The sequence below is a fragment of the Girardinichthys multiradiatus genome, chromosome 6 (assembly GCF_021462225.1).
Source record: "Girardinichthys multiradiatus isolate DD_20200921_A chromosome 6, DD_fGirMul_XY1, whole genome shotgun sequence".
NCBI lineage: Eukaryota > Metazoa > Chordata > Actinopteri > Cyprinodontiformes > Goodeidae > Girardinichthys > Girardinichthys multiradiatus.
Window position 1 is genome coordinate 7,686,758 of NC_061799.1, and position 19,308 is coordinate 7,706,065.

General features: G+C 41.9%; 1 protein-coding gene across 1 annotated transcript; it reads right to left on the reverse strand.

Moving 5' to 3' along the window:
- Window positions 1-2: 2 nt before the first annotated feature.
- On the reverse strand, window positions 3-18,979 carry LOC124870283 (protein crumbs homolog 1-like). The gene is made up of 8 exons (XM_047368878.1): window positions 18,809-18,979; window positions 16,269-17,240; window positions 12,560-13,110; window positions 12,321-12,486; window positions 10,076-10,982; window positions 5,423-5,464; window positions 5,211-5,333; window positions 3-2,114 (listed from the first exon to the last, which is right to left on the reverse strand). Exons 1-8 carry the CDS (start codon window positions 18,855-18,857, stop codon window positions 1,862-1,864), a joined length of 3,063 nt encoding a protein of 1,020 aa, XP_047224834.1. The 5' UTR covers window positions 18,858-18,979; the 3' UTR covers window positions 3-1,861.
- Between the last annotated feature and the right edge of the window lie 329 nt (window positions 18,980-19,308).

Genomic DNA, 19,308 nt, shown 5'->3' on the forward strand with positions numbered 1-19,308 from the left:
GGTAATATTTCACTTTTATTTGATGTTTTCATCTCAAAAATCAGATACTGTATACACTGCATGTAGAACAACCTATACCAGTTTATATAAGTTTACATCAGTATTTGTGAATATGTTGTCCTGGCTTCACATGTGCCCCTGTCCCTGAACATAAGACAACGATGTTAAGAAAGCACAGCAGATGCAAGGTGGACGTTTAAGGCACACATGGAGCTCTCAGATGTTTGGTTTGAGTATCAGAACCAGATCTAAAGAACACAATGAAACATGTCAAAGAACACATTTCTGTTTTTGACTGGATAATACATAACAATTCGGTTCTTTGTGTGAACAAGTCATACAAGGGTATAACTTCATTAGATGGTTCTAACAGGTCTGCCATGTGCATATCAGACATGAGGAAATGATGGTTCTACATGCATATAAAAGAGGTGGTTCCCCCAATCAATTACAGTATCACTACACTATGTTTCCCATGCAAAAAGTAAAAACGCATGCAGAATAGTTGCACAAGGAGTGATGCATTTCACATGTTTATTTCTGATCATTTTTGAAAATTTGAATATTGCACGAGACCAACATTTTCTTTTAATACAGAAATGCTAAAATTTCTGTATTAAAATGTCCATGTGCTGAGAGAATTTGTGATCACGTGGTCAGGGCTCCTGTTGCATGGATTGCTTTATCAGCAGCGTGACCTGGAGATCAGTCACTGGTCCTGCTGAGGTGTTCAGGAAGCCCAGGTTGCCCTAATGGCTGCCTTCAGATCCATTGAATTTACAAAGCTCTATAGATTCTCTGTGAGTTTAGGTGAGGCCAGTTTGCTGGTGATACCTTGGTGTTAAAAGCAGGTACTTTTGGCAGTGTGGGCAGGTACTACATCTACATGATAAAATTAAATCAACGGAGGGAACCATAAAGTTCCCAAAAAATGCTTGTTAGATGGCAACTCTGACTTTGGATTTGATAAAACCCGGTGGACCAACACCAACAGATAACGTGACTCCCCAAATCATCTCTGACATGGAACCTTCACGTTGGACCCCGAGCAGCTTCGATTCGGTCTCTACACTTCCTCCAGTCTCTGGGACCTTGATTTCCAAATGAAGTACAAACTTTACTTTCATCTGAAAAGATCATTTTGGAGCACTGAGCCCTGGTAAGATGCTTCTAATGTAGTCTCTGGTTCAGGAATTGTTTAACACAAGGAATGTGATGGTTGTCGGCCATATTCTGGATGCGCCTATGGGTGGTAGCTATTGAAGCTCTGACTCCATCTGCAGTCCATGTCTTGGACTGTGTGAACTCTTGAATGAACTTTGCTTCACATTTCTCTCAAAGCTGCACTTAGTCTGTTGCACGTTTTCCTTCCACTCAACTTTCCATGAATTTGCTTGGCTGCAGCTAGCATCTTTAGCGATGACCCCTTGGTGGCCTAGCCTCATTGCAGAGGATGTCTTTGCCTGTTGGAGAGCTGTCACATCTCTGTGTAGCATATTACATGGACATGTGTTTCTGTATATAAAATCATTTTTAGTTGGTCTTATGTGATATGTAAAAGATTTTCCGAGAAACTGAACTTTGGGGATTTATTAACTGTAAGAAATAGTTATTAGTATTAACAGAAATAAAAGCTTGAATAGCCAGATTGGGCATAATAAATATAATGTATCTAACCCTTTTGAGTTGAATAACTGAAATATGTTAATTACTACATTTAAATGTATAGAAGTTCATATGGGTGTATTTCTGACAACAAAGTCATTCTAGCTGATGAAATATGTGGCCCGTCCAGTCTGTTTGTCGAACCATCTGATTTCTGAGTGACCGTCCGCACACAGTTTGGTCCCTCTGGTTTCGTCTAATCGTTGATGTGAAACCCCCACTCAATCTCCGGCTCATCATCGAGGCGGATGATGAGGTAGGACACAAGCTGGAAGAGGTTCTGCCACAGGCCCAAAAACAGGTACATGTAGAAGTCACTGACATCCATTTGGCAGTACACGCCTGAGTGATTCATGTCACACACGCAATCAAAGCTGTTCACGTAGTTGATGCAGAAGCCTCCGTTCATACACGGGTCTGAAGCACATTCGTCTATATCTTTCTCACACCTGAAAGAACAAAGAAGGTTTTTAATAAAAGGCATGCAGCCGTGATTGACCAGAGCCTGCTGTGGGAAGCTCTGGACCCACAAAGAACATCCACCCATCAACAATAGTGGGCAAAGCAGGTGGTGAAAGACATTTATTTTTTCTTGATTTACTGAATAAATTGGGCAGCATTTGACATTCTTCTGTCTCTGACGTTAGTATATGGAATTGAGTGTAGTGATGACTCAACTGCTTAGTCAAACCATCTGATCTGTACCACTGCAGCTGTCATGGAAGGTTTTTAGTCCGCTATTTGATTTAGGTTGTTTGGAGCAGGAACACCAGCCCTTAAGGACCAGACTTTCCACAAGGACATTTGTGGCAGTTAGGGGGTACAGGTCCTTCTCAAAATATTAGCATATTGTGATAAAGTTCATTATTTTCCATAATGTCATGATGAAAATGTAACATTCATATATTTTAGATTCATTGCACATTAACTGAAATATTTCAGGTCTTTTATTGTCTTAATACGGATGATTTTGGCATACAGCTCATGAAAACCCAAAATTCCTATCTCACAAAATTAGCATATCATTAAAAGGGTCTCTAAACGAGCTATGAACCTAATCATCTGAATCAACGAGTTAACTCTAAACACCTGCAAAAGATTCCTGAGGCCTTTAAAACTCCCAGCCTGGTTCATCACTCAAAACCCCAATCATGGGTAAGACTGCCGACCTGACTGCTGTCCAGAAGGCCACTATTGACACCCTCAAGCAAGAGGATAAGACACAGAAAGAAATTTCTGAATGAATAGGCTGTTCCCAGAGTGCTGTATCAAGGCAGCTCAGTGGGAAGTCTGTGGGAAGGAAAAAGTGTGGCAAAAAACGCTGCACAACGAGAAGAGGTGACCGGACCCTGAGGAAGATTGTGGAGAAGGGCCGATTCCAGACCTTGGGGGACCTGCGGAAGCAGTGGACTGAGTCTGGAGTAGAAACATCCAGAGCCACCGTGCACAGGCGTGTGCAGGAAATGGGCTACAGGTGCCGCATTCCCCAGACCTGGACTACAGAGAAGCAGCACTGGACTGTTGCTCAGTGGTCCAAAGTACTTTTTTCGGATGAAAGCAAATTCTGCATGTTATTCAGAAATCAAGGTGCCAGAGTCTGGAGGAAGACTGGGGAGAAGGAAATGCCAAAATGCCAGAAGTCCAGTGCCAAGTACCCACAGTCAGTGATGGTCTGGGGTGCCGTGTCAGCTGCTGGTGTTGGTCCACTGTGTTTTATCAAGGGCAGGGTCAATGCAGCTAGCTATCAGGAGATTTTGGAGCACTTCATGCTTCCATCTGCTGAAAAGCTTTATGGAGATGAAGATTTCATTTTTCAGCACGACCTGGCATCTGCTCACAGTGCCAAAACCACTGGTAAATGGTTTACTGACCATGGTATCACTGTGCTCAATTGGCCTGCCAACTCTCCTGACCTGAACCCCATAGAGAATCTGTGGGATATTGTGAAGAGAACGTTGAGAGACTCAAGACCCAACACTCTGGATGAGCTAAAGGCCGCTATCGAAGCATCCTGGGCCTCCATAAGACCTCAGCAGTGCCACAGGCTGATTGCCTCCATGCCACGCCGCATTGAAGCAGTCATTTCTGCAAAAGGATTCCCGACCAAGTATTGAGTGCATAACTGTACATGATTATTTGAAGGTTGATGTTTTTTGTATTAAAAACACTTTTCTTTTATTGGTCGGATGAAATATGCTAATTTTGTGAGATAGGAATTTTGGGTTTTCATGAGCTGTATGCCACAATCATCCGTATTAAGACAATAAAAGACCTGAAATATTTCAGTTAGTGTGCAATTAATCTAAAATATATGAATGTTAAATTTTCATCATGACATTATGGAAAATAATGAACTTTATCCCAATATGCTAATATTTTGAGAAGGACCTGTATGTACTTAATAATATCAAGCAAGTTGTCATAATGTTTAAACTGAATGGTGTCAAATTTTCATCATTTAAATTGATCCATCCGCGATCTTTTTTTAAATATTTTCCCAGCTAGAAGGATATGTTTTGGTAGTCCTGTAAAAACACATAGTACATTAAATTGTGTTTATCATTTTAAAAAGTTTTTAAATAGTACCTCAGAAAATACTTTTTTTCTATATATTTTACATTTTTCACACTGTGTCAAATATGTTTTGTAACATGTTTACTTTCCATGGAAGATCAAAATAAATGAATAATGCTTTACCGTTTTCATATGCTGAAAATGATATCTTCCTTTCTCATATCAAGACGAAGGGGTGGCTTATCTTAGGTATTTCTCATCATTTGCAAAAGCAGGAGGGGCTGCTGCATTTTGTTGGAAGATGCACAAAGTGCCTTGATTTTTATTGTATTTCTCATCGCTATCACTAATGAATTTGAAATCATCTTTCCGACAGATGTTAAATCACAATTAATTCATAACAGTAAAGGGTAGAGGAGATTATTTTTTTACATACAGTAGGTCAGGGTTGATTTATATAGATTTCTTTGCTTAAATGAATTAAATGAAACCATTATTTGAAAACAGTTGTTGCTTTCACTGAGGTTGTCCTTGTCTGATAATAAAGTTTGTTTGATGATCTAAAACTTTTAATTTTGAGGAAAAAAACAAACCCTAAGCTGTACCATGTCTTTTTATATTACTGCAAAGTATCACAATTACCACATTTTCATAATTTTTCCATAAAACGTTTAATGATATAAGTTATGTGTTGTATTGTTCTATTAAGAACCCATAAAAAAAACAAAAAACAAATCGGGACAAACCAATCACTTCCTGTCAAGTACCATCCCAAATAAAGGACAATTGGCAAAATTTGTGTGCAGCCATCTTGGACATGTTTCCTGTAGCACTTAGATCCTCCACCAGGGGGCAGAATACACATACATATACGTAGATAAAGTAGGATATTGAGGATAGTGATAATTTTGTTAAATAGCAAGATGTATGAAAAATTTGGTTATGAATAACTGATCAGTTTGGTTTTATATGGTTAAGCTGCCTTCATTCAGTGTTCCAAGAGGCAATAAACATCTTTGTGTATTTCCTACCATTGACCGGTGAAGCCAGGCAAGCAGTAACAGGTGTTTTCTGCTTCAGAGCAGTTTCCTCCATTAAAGCAGCTGTAGTTCCATCTTGTACCCACACAGGAAGAGGCAGGCAACTGAGGAAGTCTAGGCAGATGCATATGGTGTGTTAGCTTGCTTTTTAGTACTTACACTGCTTTGCAAAATGTGTTTATTTTTTATATAGAAGCACTCACGGATGTGTCTCAATGTACCAAGGAGTTTCAGGGATTTTCACACTGTAAGACAAACTGAGTCAGTACAGCTTGGTAATCTGTTGTTAGCTATTGTTTAAATACTGCTGTCACACTATTCCATTTCTGCCTTATATGTTGAAAGACATGATGCCGTAGTACAATTCCACTTTTCCACAATTCCAGCATTGCTTTTTATGTATTTGCCATTATTGATTAGATCATTTCGTTACCAGATACAAAGTCGAAGCAATTGCAACTCAAATACCGCAGCAATGACCCAATAATAAAATCTTAATCTGACGCTGCTTGCAATGATAACGATTCTCTTAACTGGCTTACTGTATGCTTTAAACTGAAGGTAGCACTGACAGCTTGCCCTACTTTCTGATCAGCTTGGCTAATAGTTATCGGACCACCTGGGATGAATCATAAGGCATAGAAATTTTACTCCTGGATAGTCAGCAGATCCATAAAAGAGGCAAAAAAGAAAGCAATATAGAAAAAACTGTGATGTCACAGCCCTTTTATGAATTTCACACATTTGATCCCAATATACCTGCACTATTCAGAACAAGAGCACATCAGAAGTGACACACCTGCTGTCATGTGAAAACATTAGGACATAAAGAACAATGGTCAACAGCCTGTGTGTTTATCATATTTGCATATATGGATTTTTAACATTAATTTTAACAGAAAGTTTTACGTAATATAACTAAAAACAGGAAAACCTCCGCTCAACTTGGGAGTATGGCAGGAGAAGCAGAGAGGAGAGACGCTGCTGTCTGGACTGGTGATGCTCCAAAGTTTGCCTGAAGAAGTTCCAATTTTGTTCTTTATGAGGAAGTTTTTGTCTCAGCCATGGCAATAATAAGGACAAGGACTTTAAAGCGCAAAACTGCAGACTACTGACCGCGGTGAAGTTAGCTGAATATTTGCGCTCCGGGGATACAGTGGGACTTCCTCCCGTTTGATCCGAGACAGACAGTCTGATTATGTGCAGCTGTTCTCTGCCTGCTCGCTCTTCCTGCAGAGGTTCGCTTAAAGGCCGTCAATAAAATTCCGAACTAAACATGTTGTTTCAAGGTGGTATTGTTTTGTGTGTTTTGGGGCGAATGTTTGTTGCTGATTTTATGATAAGCTGGTTTTGGATGTTATTAAATACAGCACTCTACCTGCGTGTAACTCAGAAAGGTGATGTGTGCTTTTTCTTTTCTTTCAGCCTTCAGGTGTGGTTTATGATTTGTAAATAGTTAATTGTTCCTTAGTCCCATCATAAAATATGTCACTATGTCACAAAGCTGAGCATCTGTAATTGGTTGACCCGCTGTGTCCATAAGTTCAGATTTACCAACTCTAGCATCTGCCGCTTTGGATACGTTGTACGCGCGTCAGTCTTGGGCAGGGACTGTGGTAATTCTGGGTGATGCCTTTTGGACTGTAATGCACCAGCAACGTTTGAACGACTAATGGAGAAGGTGTTGGCAGACATCCCTCGTTGCACAGCTGCTTTTAATCAGCTCAATACTTTTCTTACAACGGCTCCAGTTCTGGCTTACCCTGATTTCCAGAAGTCCTTCATCTTAGATTCAGATGCCAGTAATGTGGATGTTGGGGCTGTCCTCCCCCAGCATGGAGAAGATGGGGAACGTGCAGTGGCCTACTACAGTCGAACTCTGAGCCGGGCAGAGATAAACTACTGTGTAACTCGGCGTGAGCTGTAGGAAGTTGTCCTGGCAGTAAGACACTTCCAGTCCTACCTCCATGAAAACCACTTCACCATCTGCACCGACCATGCCTCCCTTACCTGGTTCTTCTGAGTTTTAAGCATCCTCAGGGCCAAGTTTCTCATTGGCTGAAAATCATGCAGGCCTATGACTTTGAGATCCACCACCGTCCAGGACGTCAACATAGCAATGCTGATGCGCTCTTCCGACGGCCCTGTGCAGCAGTGTCATGTCGCTATTGTCAGAGACAGGAGGAACGGAGCCAAGCTCTGGTGACTGTTACAGCCCTCCAAACCTCCAACAGCAGTGAAGAGCAGCTTCCACTGACTGTACAGCAGCTAAGACACCACCAAGAGAACAACATCACACTGAGACTGATGAGGGGTTGGGTGGAGGCCCAGAGATGCCCTGGGTGGCCAGAGATTTCAGCACATGGACCTGAAATGAAGTCCTACCACTCTCAGTGGGGCCGCAATGAGCTCCATGATGGCCTGCTCTACCGAAGGTGGCAAGCCCTAGGGAGGGGGAATGACATTCTGCAGCTGTTGGTGCCTTGTGAACTCTGTTTACTGGTTCTCCAGATGGTTCATGGTTCGGTGGGGGGCTGGACACTTTGGGAACACAAAGACCCTCCGTCGTCTCAGGAGCCGGTTCTACTGGCCTGGCTGTCAACGGGATGTGGAACTGCATGTGCACTGCTGAGACACTTATATTGCTCACAAAGGACCAACACAGCGCTCCCATGCAGCAGTATCTGGTGGGGGCCCCAATGCAACGAGTTGGAGGTGACATTCTTGGCCCCTTTCCAGTCACTGATGCTGGTAACCGCTATATCCTTGTGGCCTTGTACTGTTTTACAAAGTGGCCTGAGGCATATGCAGTGCCAGACCAGAGTGCCACCACCACTGTGGTAAAGTTGGTGGAGGAGATGTTGACTTGTTTTGGGGTACCTGCAGAGCTTCACAGTGACCAGGGGCAAAATTTTGAATCCCAGGTCTTCGGTGAGGTTTGTCGGCAGCTCAGGGTAAGAAAGACAAGGACCACACCCCTCCATCCCCAGAGCGATGGTTTGGTGGAGCGATTCAATCGGACCCTGGCTACACAGCTCGCCATCCCCACTGTTGAACAAGGTGGTGTACCGGGTCGCCATACCTGGTCACAGGCGTCCGGTGGTGCTACAGCAGAATAGACTGGCTCCATACTGCCCTCATGACCCATCTTCTGTGGGGTACGCAGAAGGTGCCCCTGTGTCTCCTCAGTCCTCTGGCTCCCATCCACCAGGGAACCATGCAGTCCAGCCTGCCAACGACGTCAATCTAGATATTTGAGAGACTATATGTTAAGTGATGGGGCTGTCGGGGACGACTAACCCCTTAGATGGGGGCAGATGGGGGCTATGTAGCAACCCATGGGTGCTGCTGCTGTATTTTGAGGGTTTTGTTATAGTAGGACTGTTCTATTGGCCTCCATTTGTCAGATTAACTTATTTTCCTACATTTCTATTGGTGCAGAGTTGTTGAGGGGTGGAGTTAGATGGAGAGATTTCTGCACTATGAGTTACGTGTGTGTCCCATTTAGTGAGCTCCACAATGTGTTCTTTGTTTTTGTCAATATAAACATGTTACTTAACAATCAGGAACAGTATTTTAAGCACACCTAACTAGAGTGTGTTTTATTCTGCATTCACCATGCAGATCACCACACAGTTTGCCACAATTTTTTAGAATTAGCCGTTCCATTATTTCCAAAATACCAACTAAATGCACATACGACTAGATGGACATTTAAAACAACAGCCAACATTCCCAGGTCTGGCCTTCTAGGCAAGTTCACCCTGAATGCAGACTGCAAGATACTTGAAGAAGTATCCAAAAAGCCCTAAAATGTCATCACGGGACCCACGGAGGTTGGAATGAAAATGCATGCCTGTAAGATGGGAGACCGCACAAGTTGAACTTTCTTCGGAGGTATGAAAGGAGGAATCCTTTTTCTCTCCAAGAAAAACACGAAGGCCAGGCTGATGTTTGCCACTGAGAATGTAGACAAAGATCAGGAGTTTTGCAACAATGTGCTTTGTCTTATAGCAGACAGAAAACATATTTGGAACAAAACAAATGCAGCATTCCAGGAAAAGAACCTCATGCTAATTGTGAAGCATGGAGCTGAAAGTATCTTGATTTAGGGATGCTTTGCTTCAGCACAACATTGCCTGCTCACAATCAAAATTTACTATGAATTCTACCATGTATTAGACGGTGCTTGAGGAAAATGTGTGGCCATCTGTAAAACCATTAAAGCTGAAGCAGAGCAAAAACATCCCAGTAAATCCACAAGGACTGGTTGAGGATTAAGAAATGGAATGTCCTGAGCTGAGTCAAAGCCCAGATTTTGGTCTCATTGAGGTCCTGTGTGGTGACTTCAGACAGCTGTAAATGTAAGAAACCCCTGACACCTAAAAGTGACGAGTGGGACAAACTTTCTAATTTTAGAGATGGTAGATGGCTAGAAGAGGTTTCTGACTGAAGTTAGTTTAAAGTAGTTTAGCTAAAGGGGGTATCACTAGCTGTTAGGGCGTAGTTGTCTCTTTACTTGGCTACAAAATGCTTTTTTGTTAACATCTTTTGAGTAAAACAAAGTAAATTTCTTTTACCGTTTTAATGAAATCATTTTATTTTCCAGAGATGTAAATAAGATTAAACAACAATTTGTAAACAAATTTCACCGAACAACTCAAGATTTAACATTCTAATGCTCTAATTTTTATCACATGACTACTTCAAAGACACAACAGGACTTGATGTTCCACAAAATCTTCTTTGTTCTTCACATTTAGACCTATGTCTAACGTGTATTTTGATACATCAGCATATATGGCAAAATAGGAAACAGTGTGACAGCAGCCCTTATTTGATTGTATCAAACTCACTTGCAGTAATGGCCTGTCATGTTCCGGGGGCACAGACAGGTGTAGCTCTGGAAGCCTTTGAGGCAGGTGGCACCATAGCTGCAACTGCTGTTTTCACACATATCGACTTCGACCTCACATTGTTCACCAGTGAAGCCCACCTCACACTCACACTTAAAGCCCTTGGGTAAGTTTGTACAGGTACCATACACACAAGGGTGGGAGTTGCAGGTGTCTGTTTGATCTTGGCACAGGGATCCTGTCCACTCAGGGCGACATGTACACTGATGCTGGTCGAACAGGTCCTCACACGCACCACCATTCTGGCATGGGTTTGGAGCACACACACTGGCTCCCCAACATCCATACCGTAGTGAATTATTGCTGTTACCCCTAACAAACTGCTCCTCCTGAGGTCTGGGGAGGTTCAGCTCTGTGTCTTGGTGGAACGGTAGATAAAGACCCCCAATCTCCACTGGACCTAAACACCCTGAAAAGGTCATTTCTGATTCCTGGCTTAGGCCTCCCAGGAAAATGTCTGTTCCATCCCTGAGAAAGTTAAAGTCCCCAACAGCTGCTTTTGAAACACTGATATACTCTTTGCCTCCATCTACAGCCATGATCCACCTGGATGTTGACTCCTTGCTGATAGACACAAAGTGCCACTCACCATCACTGAGTGGAGCCAGGCTTTGAGCTGTCACTCTCAGAGAGTCTTTATCAGTACCGGCCTGGAGCTTCATAACCAAATAAGAGTTAAGGAGAGAGACTGTTATGTGGTCAGAGTCTCTGTGAGCATGAAGCAAAATGGCCGCCGACTCTCTGGTGCGGAAGCTAAGGGAGACTCTGGTGAGGCTTCGCTTTATCTTCCTGTTACTGTGGTACAACAAAATGCTGTTTTCAAGCCGCAAAGTCACGTTGGACAAACCTAAGGTAGACAAAAAGAAAACAATGTAAGAGAAGTTATTCCATTTTAAGTATGTTAATTTTCAAACATTGAAAAATTTTGTGACTGCAGTAACAGATTATTTTTTGAATCTATTCATCCTATACCAAGGAAGAACATACCTCCGTCCAGATGGAAGCAGCTGTGACAGGGTGATCCTGTTGTACTAATTTCTATTTTTCTTTTAGAGTTGACCTAATCTTGTATAGGTGAGTGAGATACCTCAGGTTTGTCTCAGCAATTTTTGTGCATAATATATTTGGTAGTCTATTCGTATCTTTGACAGCTAAGTCCAAATCAGCAGACAATGTTAAAAGTGAAAACAGACTCAATGAAACAAGGATAAAACATGCACAAACAAGTAGAAAACCACAAAGCTTACAATAGAAGAACATCTTCGGAACCTTTTTACATACAGAGTCCACATGAGGTGCAAAGGTCAACCTTTCATCTATTACTGTCCCCAGGTACTTGGAATTATTTGTAACTTTGACTTTTTGTCAGGAATTACTACAGGTTATGGTACTGGTTATGGTTGGTTTAGAACAGGGACAATGACAGAGTCCTTCCAAAAGCCGAGGAACCTTGTGAGTTTGGAGTGACATATTAAAAAGAAAGAAACAGATATCTGCTAACTGAAGAGTGAGGTTCTTCAAAATAAGCCCTTCAATACCATCAGGGCCAGGACTTTTCCTTTCTTCAGTTTTGTAAAAAAGAAAACAGTGCTACTATCAAGGTGCTCAGAAACATCTAAAGGCGGCGAGAACCGAGAAGATTTACTCTAAGCATCTACTATAAAAGATGGACTGGCAACCTGTCCAGGGTGTACCCCACCTCTCCCCCACTGGCCACTAGAGATGGGCACCAGCCCTCATTTGATGGATAGATGGATGGATTTATTTTCTTCCACTTCACAATTCTACTTTTGCAAGTACTTTACCAATAACTGATAGAGAAAATCTCATAGATTTTCTAAAGTACACCTGCTTTGACTTGTTACAATTGCACTGTCAGGTCCCATAGATCAACACCATCTTCGCTTTCCTGTCAAGAACACGTGACAAAGAAATCTTGTCATCTCACACTACCACAGACATGTGCAGTAGACCTAATCTGGGATTACCAAGGATTACCACGTTTTAGAGGAATCCTGCATAGAGACTCAATTAGGCACTGAAATTAGGCACATGGTAATAAATAAATCTATGTTTACCTATGAGTCCTAGTCAAGTTAAGGAATAGAAATTCTGGCTTGAAGGAGTACATGTATTTTAAGACAGTAATGTTGCAACAGGAGATCTTTGAGGAAAGGGTACTTACACTCAAAGCCTTGGGAGAGGGGCTGACAGATGGCTGTTGCAGGGCATGGTGACAGCTCACACCATTTCACCTCCTCACATCTTTGCCCTGCTGTGTTGGAGGGGCAGCTGCAGATGAAATCATCCCACATGGAGTAACACTCCCCCCCATTGAGACAGGGGTTGGCCTGATGGGTAAAGACAGCAGTGTCAGTGTGAAGCTGAAAGAAGTTGAAGTTAGTAGCATTGCTTTTAACTTACAGCACAAGTGTTGTCACTGCTGCATCCTTCTGCAACAGATTCAAGCTTCTCCAGGTTGTATGACTCCACAGGAGTTGATACTGGATAGAACTGCAGGTGTTTGCTGTTAATCCTTAGATCCTGGATGCATCCCTTGAAATAGCCACCAAATGAGGCTGAGGCCCTTAAATCTGGTAGCCCCCCAACATAAACCAAATCGCCAGGATGGACTTGGACCCGCCTGATGGCAATAGAGTTCTGGATCTGAGCTGACTGGAACAAAGTGGCTGCTGTTCCTTCCAGCTTCACAGTGAGCAGTTGGAAGTGGCCATTGCTGACAGTATTCCGACCAACAAGGTTCTCATAGTTGTTGACTTGAACTTTGATCCTGCCCTCCACTAGCCAGAGTCGTAGGTACTGGCTGGTGGTGTTGGCCAGGATGAGAAGCAGGCCGCTGGACTGTCTGGTGCGAATGAACATGGTTATAACCACAGAATCACCTGGGTCGTTGTCTATTGAAAACATGGCATAGCTCTCAAGATCTTTGTTTCCAAACCTGGCAATGATATACTCTGTCATGAAGGAATAAGAAGAGATAAATATTATTATTATCAATAATTATTATGATTAAGAACGATGCATTTTATTTACAAGCCCCATTCATTATACTTAAAGCTGCAGTAGGTAACTTTTGTAAAAATTTATATTTTTCCATATCTGTTAAAACTGTCACTATTTCCTGACAGTAGAATATAAGACAGAAAATTTGTGAAAAAAAAATCAAGCTCCTCTGGCTCCTCCTAGTGGTCCTGCTGCCATTTGCAGAAATACACTGTTCCCAGTCAGAAAAAAACCAATCATAGCCAGGAGGAATGTCTTAGCAGTATAAATCACACTGGTGTACGCGCTGCTCACAACCCTCCCCCGCACTGTTGTTCAAGCTAAAAGGTTGCTGGTGTGCTGCAGTTGTGCCAATGGCACTGTGCTAATGATTTGAGGACCACGTTTGTAGTCAAAGTATGGGCAGGCCATAGTCAAAGTAACATAGTTGATGTTTTCGTCCACTGAATGTGCCATAGCTGTTTATCCGCTGTCATCAGTGGCCCTGCATACTGGCCTGCTCGTTCACGGCAGGGCCCTCCGTGGGGAGAGGGCTGCAGCACAGCAGACAGCAAGAAGGTACCTGTAGGGTCTACTTGTTTTCAGGCTAAGTCCACGTTTTCTCAGAACTCCCGACTGCAGCTTAAAGGTTACTGTACAAATGAAAACTTAAAAAAAAAACATCAAATACATTATACAGAGCAGTGTAATAACATCGGGTAAGTAGTCTTGAACAGGTTGCTTTTAGGTCTGGATTTGAACAGGAAAAGAGTGTCAGTGGTTGGATATCTGGTGGAAGAAGGTTCCAGAATTTGAGAGCAGAGTGGAAGAAAGCTCTGAAAGGTAAAGTTTTACTTATTTTACATTTAACATTTCATTTTACATTTAATTCTAGCGTTGTGTGTATCAGGACACTAAAAACAGTTCTGGTCAAGTGCTAAAAAACACAAGAAATATCAAACATTCATTATTAATTAAAGAAAAAAAGCCTTGCTTTGTGGTTAAAACCAACTACACCTCATGACCCAGCAGCTTGGAGAAACAGTTTTAGCAGCAACTTTGCAATTTTTCTGTCTGACTTAATCATCTCATTTTCAATCCGCTCAGCAACATTGCTTCAGTTCAGATTTGCAGTTGTTTGGTCATCAGCAACCCACCAATGTGTGTGTGTGTGTTAGCAACTTTTTGGAAAAAGTTACAGATGAATTCTTGTGGATTTGTTTTTACCAGAGGTGTGTCTTAGACCACCGCAGAATCCATAAAATGTTGGTGGTGATCAGGATCACAATCCTGATTCGGGACTTTTTTTTTGCTATGGCATCTGTGTCCTTATGTTGGGTGGTGGAGGCATACAGCCTCTGACGGACATGTTTCCAATCATTCTATGAATTTTCAAAGCTATATTGCTTTAGGTGAAAAAGCAATGTATCAGAGTTACTGAACACATGATTTTCATTATTTTCTAAAACATTTTTTTTTGACAGGCTGTTGATTTTATGATGGAACAACACTATGGTGAAAGAATTGCTGAATTTGCCAGAAAAACGTCAGTGTGTCCCAGACGTTTAAGACTCCCTGATCTGGCAACCTAAGAGCATTCCCGGTCAGTTAGTGAAAGCCACGTTTTTTTAATCCACGCTGCAGGTGTCGGTAAATAGTTTCTAATTTGACGTCTGCCTGACTGGACTTTGGGATATTTTGATCTACCCTAAGCTCCTTTAAAATCTGCTGTCACTTTACCCTAGTGGTTGGCTCTATTTAATGCGATTCATTGATATTTCTGCTGTGTCACCTGCTAAGTCTGAACCTAAGCTTTACCTTCTTTAACAGCCTCAAGTTCTGCTTACAGTTGGCTCATTACTAAAGGTTAGCATGCTGGAATCACATGCACACACAGTATTTAAAGGGTCCATCCCATAAAAAAAACAAATAACATCGACATTGTGAATGGCCTCAATACCAGGTTGAAATATTGTGCCGCATTTTGTGAAAGTATTTGTACACTTTAAACTTTCTCACATTTTTGTCACATTACACCCAGAAACTCTTAAAAGATTTTGTTTGACAGGCCATCAGAAAAGGGCACATATCAGTCAATTGGAAGAATAATCATATGTGATTTTCAGGTTTTAAAACAATACCCCAGGCTTTGAACATCTCACAGAACTCTGTTTAATTCACCTTGCAAATATAGTGTGGCACAACTGCAAACCTACCAAGACATTGGCACCCACCTAATTTACAGGAGTTAAGGTGCCACAAAAAGGGCATTGGTAATTGTGGAGGAGCTGGGGAGATCAGCAGCTTAGGTGGGAGATATCTGTCCACAAGACAACTTTTAGTCCTGCTCGGAATAAATTTGACCTTTATGGAAGAATGGCAAGCAGAAAGCCATTGTTGACAACAAGCCACAAGGAGTGCTGTTTGCAGTTTGCCACAAACCCTGCAGGAGACACAGCAAGGTGTGGGATGGTGAACACACCATCCTGCATGGTGGTGTAAGTATAATTTGTCTTCAGCAAGGACAGGACTGCTGATAAGAGTTGATGGAGCTAAATACAGGGCATTCTTGGAGAAGCTGCAAAAGATTTCAGACTGGAGCGGAGGTTCACCTTCCAGTAGAACAGCGACATTAAACATACAGTCAGAGGAATGGTTCAGTTTAAGCTTAAGCTATTTTGCAAAGAAGAATGGACACAAATCTTGTTCTCTAGATAGGTAAAGTGACAAGGCCCCCCCAAAAAGGTTTTCTGCAAAGCATCAACTTTTCAATATTTTATTTAAAATAACTTGTGTTTTAAACCTATGTATCAATTTCCTTCCACTTCACAATTATGCACTACTTTCTGTTTTTCTGCCACAAAAAATTCAACTACAGCACATAAAAATGTGTGGCTGTATTGTGATAAAACATAGACAAGTTCAAAGGGTGTGAATACAGTCGCAAGACACTCTCTCTTTTCAAAACCGACCATGTGAGATAAATGTTTTAGTTAGGTGATGTCAAAGAAGAGTAAGAAACATCTTTATTACCTGCTGTGGTAGGAGTGATGTTAAAGGACATGCTCGAATGGGCTGTTAAGTGCTCAATTTAGAACAGTATAACCTGATTGGTGTGTGTGTGTTTTACCCTCTGTACAGTTGTGTCCTTCATAGGGCCTGTGGCATTTACAGATGTACCTCCTCCAGCCCTGGCTCACACAGCGCCCTCTGTTCTGACACGGGTTGTCCTCACATTTGTCTTTGTCACTGCACCCAGCTATGATATTCACCTGGATGTTTGAATCTTTCGGCACTTCAGCAGGCAGCACCAGATGTGAATCTACGAAGACATCCCTAAAGCAGCCCAGAAAGGCAGGTGGATGGTCTGCACCGTCCTGTGCTCTGCCTGAAACCCACTTCCCACCAATGGCTCCAACAAAGAGGCTTTGACGAAGAGCTCCTGGCTCAGGCAGATGGGCAGCTTGATCCATCAGCTGGATTTCAATACTGTAGTCTCTGGTGCAGCTCCTTTCACTGCAGAGCAGCCTTATGAGACTGACCATGCCATCCAGCGATGCTTCAACTGTGTGCCACTTGTTGTTGGACAAATACTCTGGGAGTTCTTGAACCAGTGTGCTGGTACCTTGATCTCTCAAGCTGAGAAGGCAGAGGTGTCCATCTATCAGCTCGATGGTGAGAAGCAAGTCGTCCACTCTACGCTGAAATAGGGTGCCAGTTGGATTCTCTGTCCTAAAGCTAAAAGTTACATTAAGAGGAGTTTCAGGGTCCAGTTGGTTTGTGTCCATGTACATGTAACCCTGAGACTCAAATGAGAAGGTGGTGGAGATCTGGCATTTAGGCCCTGTATAACCCGGAGGACAGATGCACGTGTAAGTCTGTTGGTCATTCACAAGCAAGGGGGAACATATTCCTCCAGTCTCACACTGGTTTTCATCACAGCCTGAAAGAGGAACTGTACAGTTCGCCCCACCATACAGGCGTCCATTTCGGCTCTGCTGCGAACAAAGGCATTGGAATCCTCCCGAGTGGCTCTCACATACTCCACCATTTTGGCATGGCTGCTGTTCACATCCACTGATGTCCTCACTGTAAAATGTTCCTGCAGATATTTAAAAAAAGATCTGTGTGTTCTTACAAAATATAAATACAATGCAAACAAGTCAATTGTGCAAGTTAAAAATGTCTTTGTATTTTATATGGACTTTATGTGATAGACCAAAACAAAGAAGTGGATTATTTGGGAGTGGAAGAAAAAGTATTCATGATTTTCAAAATGTTTTGCAATAAAAAATCTGAAAAGTATGGCATGCATTTCTATCCACCCCTCTTTAATCTGATACCCTTAAAAATCCAGTGCAACCAGTTGCCTTCAGAATTTGTATTAGTAGAGTTCATGTGGATGTAAATTAATCTCAGTATAAATGCTGCTGTTCTGTCAAGGCCTCAGAGGTTTGTTAGATAACATTAATGAACTAATCATGAAGACCAAGGAACACAGCAGAAAACTAAGGGAGAAAGTGGTGGAGAAATTTACAGCAGGTTTAGGTTATAAAAACAATATCCCAAGGTTTGAACACCTCATAGTGAAGTGTCGAATGCACTATTTCAAGACCAAAAGATAATGGCCCAGCTGTAAACCTACCAAGACATGGCCATCATTCTGAACTGACTGGAGTTAAACAGAACAATCAGGAGGCCCATGGTAACTCTGGAGGAGCTGCAGAGATCCCCAGCTCAGGTGAGAGAATCTGACAGTTGTGTACTCCACAAATCTGGCTTTTATGGACGCATGTCAGGGAGCAAACCAGAGTTGAAAGAAAGTCATAGGAAGTTGTTTAGGGTTTGCCATAAGTTATTTAGGGAACATAGCAAACATGGAAGAAGATGCTCTGCTCACAAGAGCAAAAAATGTAACTTTTCTGCTTTTATGCAAAACATTCTGGCTAGTAGAAAACTAACACTGCAAACCACCTTAAACCATCCCCATGGCAAAACATGGCGGTGGTAGTATCATGCTGTGGGGATGCTTGTCTTCCCCAGAGACAAGGAAACTGGTTAGAGTTGACTGAAAGATGGATGAAGCTAAATACAAGGCAATCCTGGAAGAACACTTAATAGAGGCTGGGGTTGAGGTTCCAACAGGACCACAGCTACAAAAGAATGGTTTAGATGTTTGTGTGTTTGATCAAATCCCATTATGGAAAGTATTGCAAGACTTGAAAATGGGTGTTCAAGGATGTTCTCCATTCAAACTGACTGAGCTTGAGCTTTTTTCAAAGAAAATTTTGATGAAATTTCATTCATTACATATGCAAAGCTGTTAGAGACACCCTACAGGACTAGTTGATCTAATTGCTGAAGGTGGTTCAGCAAAGTATTAATTTAGCAAGACTGAATTCAAATGCACACCATTTTGAAAACTATTCATGCTTTTCCTTCCACTTCATGTGTGTGGTTGTAATATGACGAAGTTCAAGCAGCATGAAGACTTTTACAAGACACTGTACATAGTTGAAAACGCACTCACAAATACAAAACTCTGGCCGATTTATAATAAATGCAATAATTTACTACATCCCTTATGATGCACCTGGGCTGGCTACAAAATGTTACAAATATCAGCAGCCCACAATAAGCTCTGGGCATAAATGAAAGACTCAACATTACCTGCAAAAAGCAACAGTAGGATCCACGCACGCATGTTGAATCTCAACATTGTCCTTTAGAGGTCCTCCAAATTGTTAGATGTTGGCAGAATATTCATGTTAGATTAGACATCGGAAGAATACCTGCTCCACCGTCATCTGCTTCCCTTAATGCCTGTATGTGTTTACTGAAACATTTCCATCGCTGCATGTTAGATAGAAGAGATTAAGCTAATGCACTTACACAGTCTTGAACATTAAACATGTTGGAGAGGGGAGGGGTGCACCTACGATGCTAATTTCAGCAGCTCCAAGTGTGTTCCTAAACACAACTGAGATATGCTGTTATATAAGTGACAGCCACACGATATGGGATTCGTGTTGCAACAGAGTCACAAACTAAACCTCATCCTCTGTGTAAGATTAATAAGCCATGTTAAACTATATGAACTTCAACTTAGAATGTTTATTTAAAGATCCACAATGTACAAATAAAAAAAAAGAGTTTTACCAGATTATAGC

Coding starts and splice junctions, on each gene's coding strand:
- LOC124870283 (XM_047368878.1), bottom strand. CDS start 18,857: ATGTTGAGATTCAACATGCGTGCGTGGATCCTACTGTTGCTTTTTGCA. Junction 5,334..5,422: donor TGGTACATTGAGACACATCC/GTGAGTGCTTCT, acceptor GCATCTGCCTAG/ACTTCCTCAGTTGCCTGCCT. Junction 2,115..5,210: donor CCTGGCTTCACCGGTCAATG/GTAGGAAATACA, acceptor TTGTTCTTTCAG/GTGTGAGAAAGATATAGACG.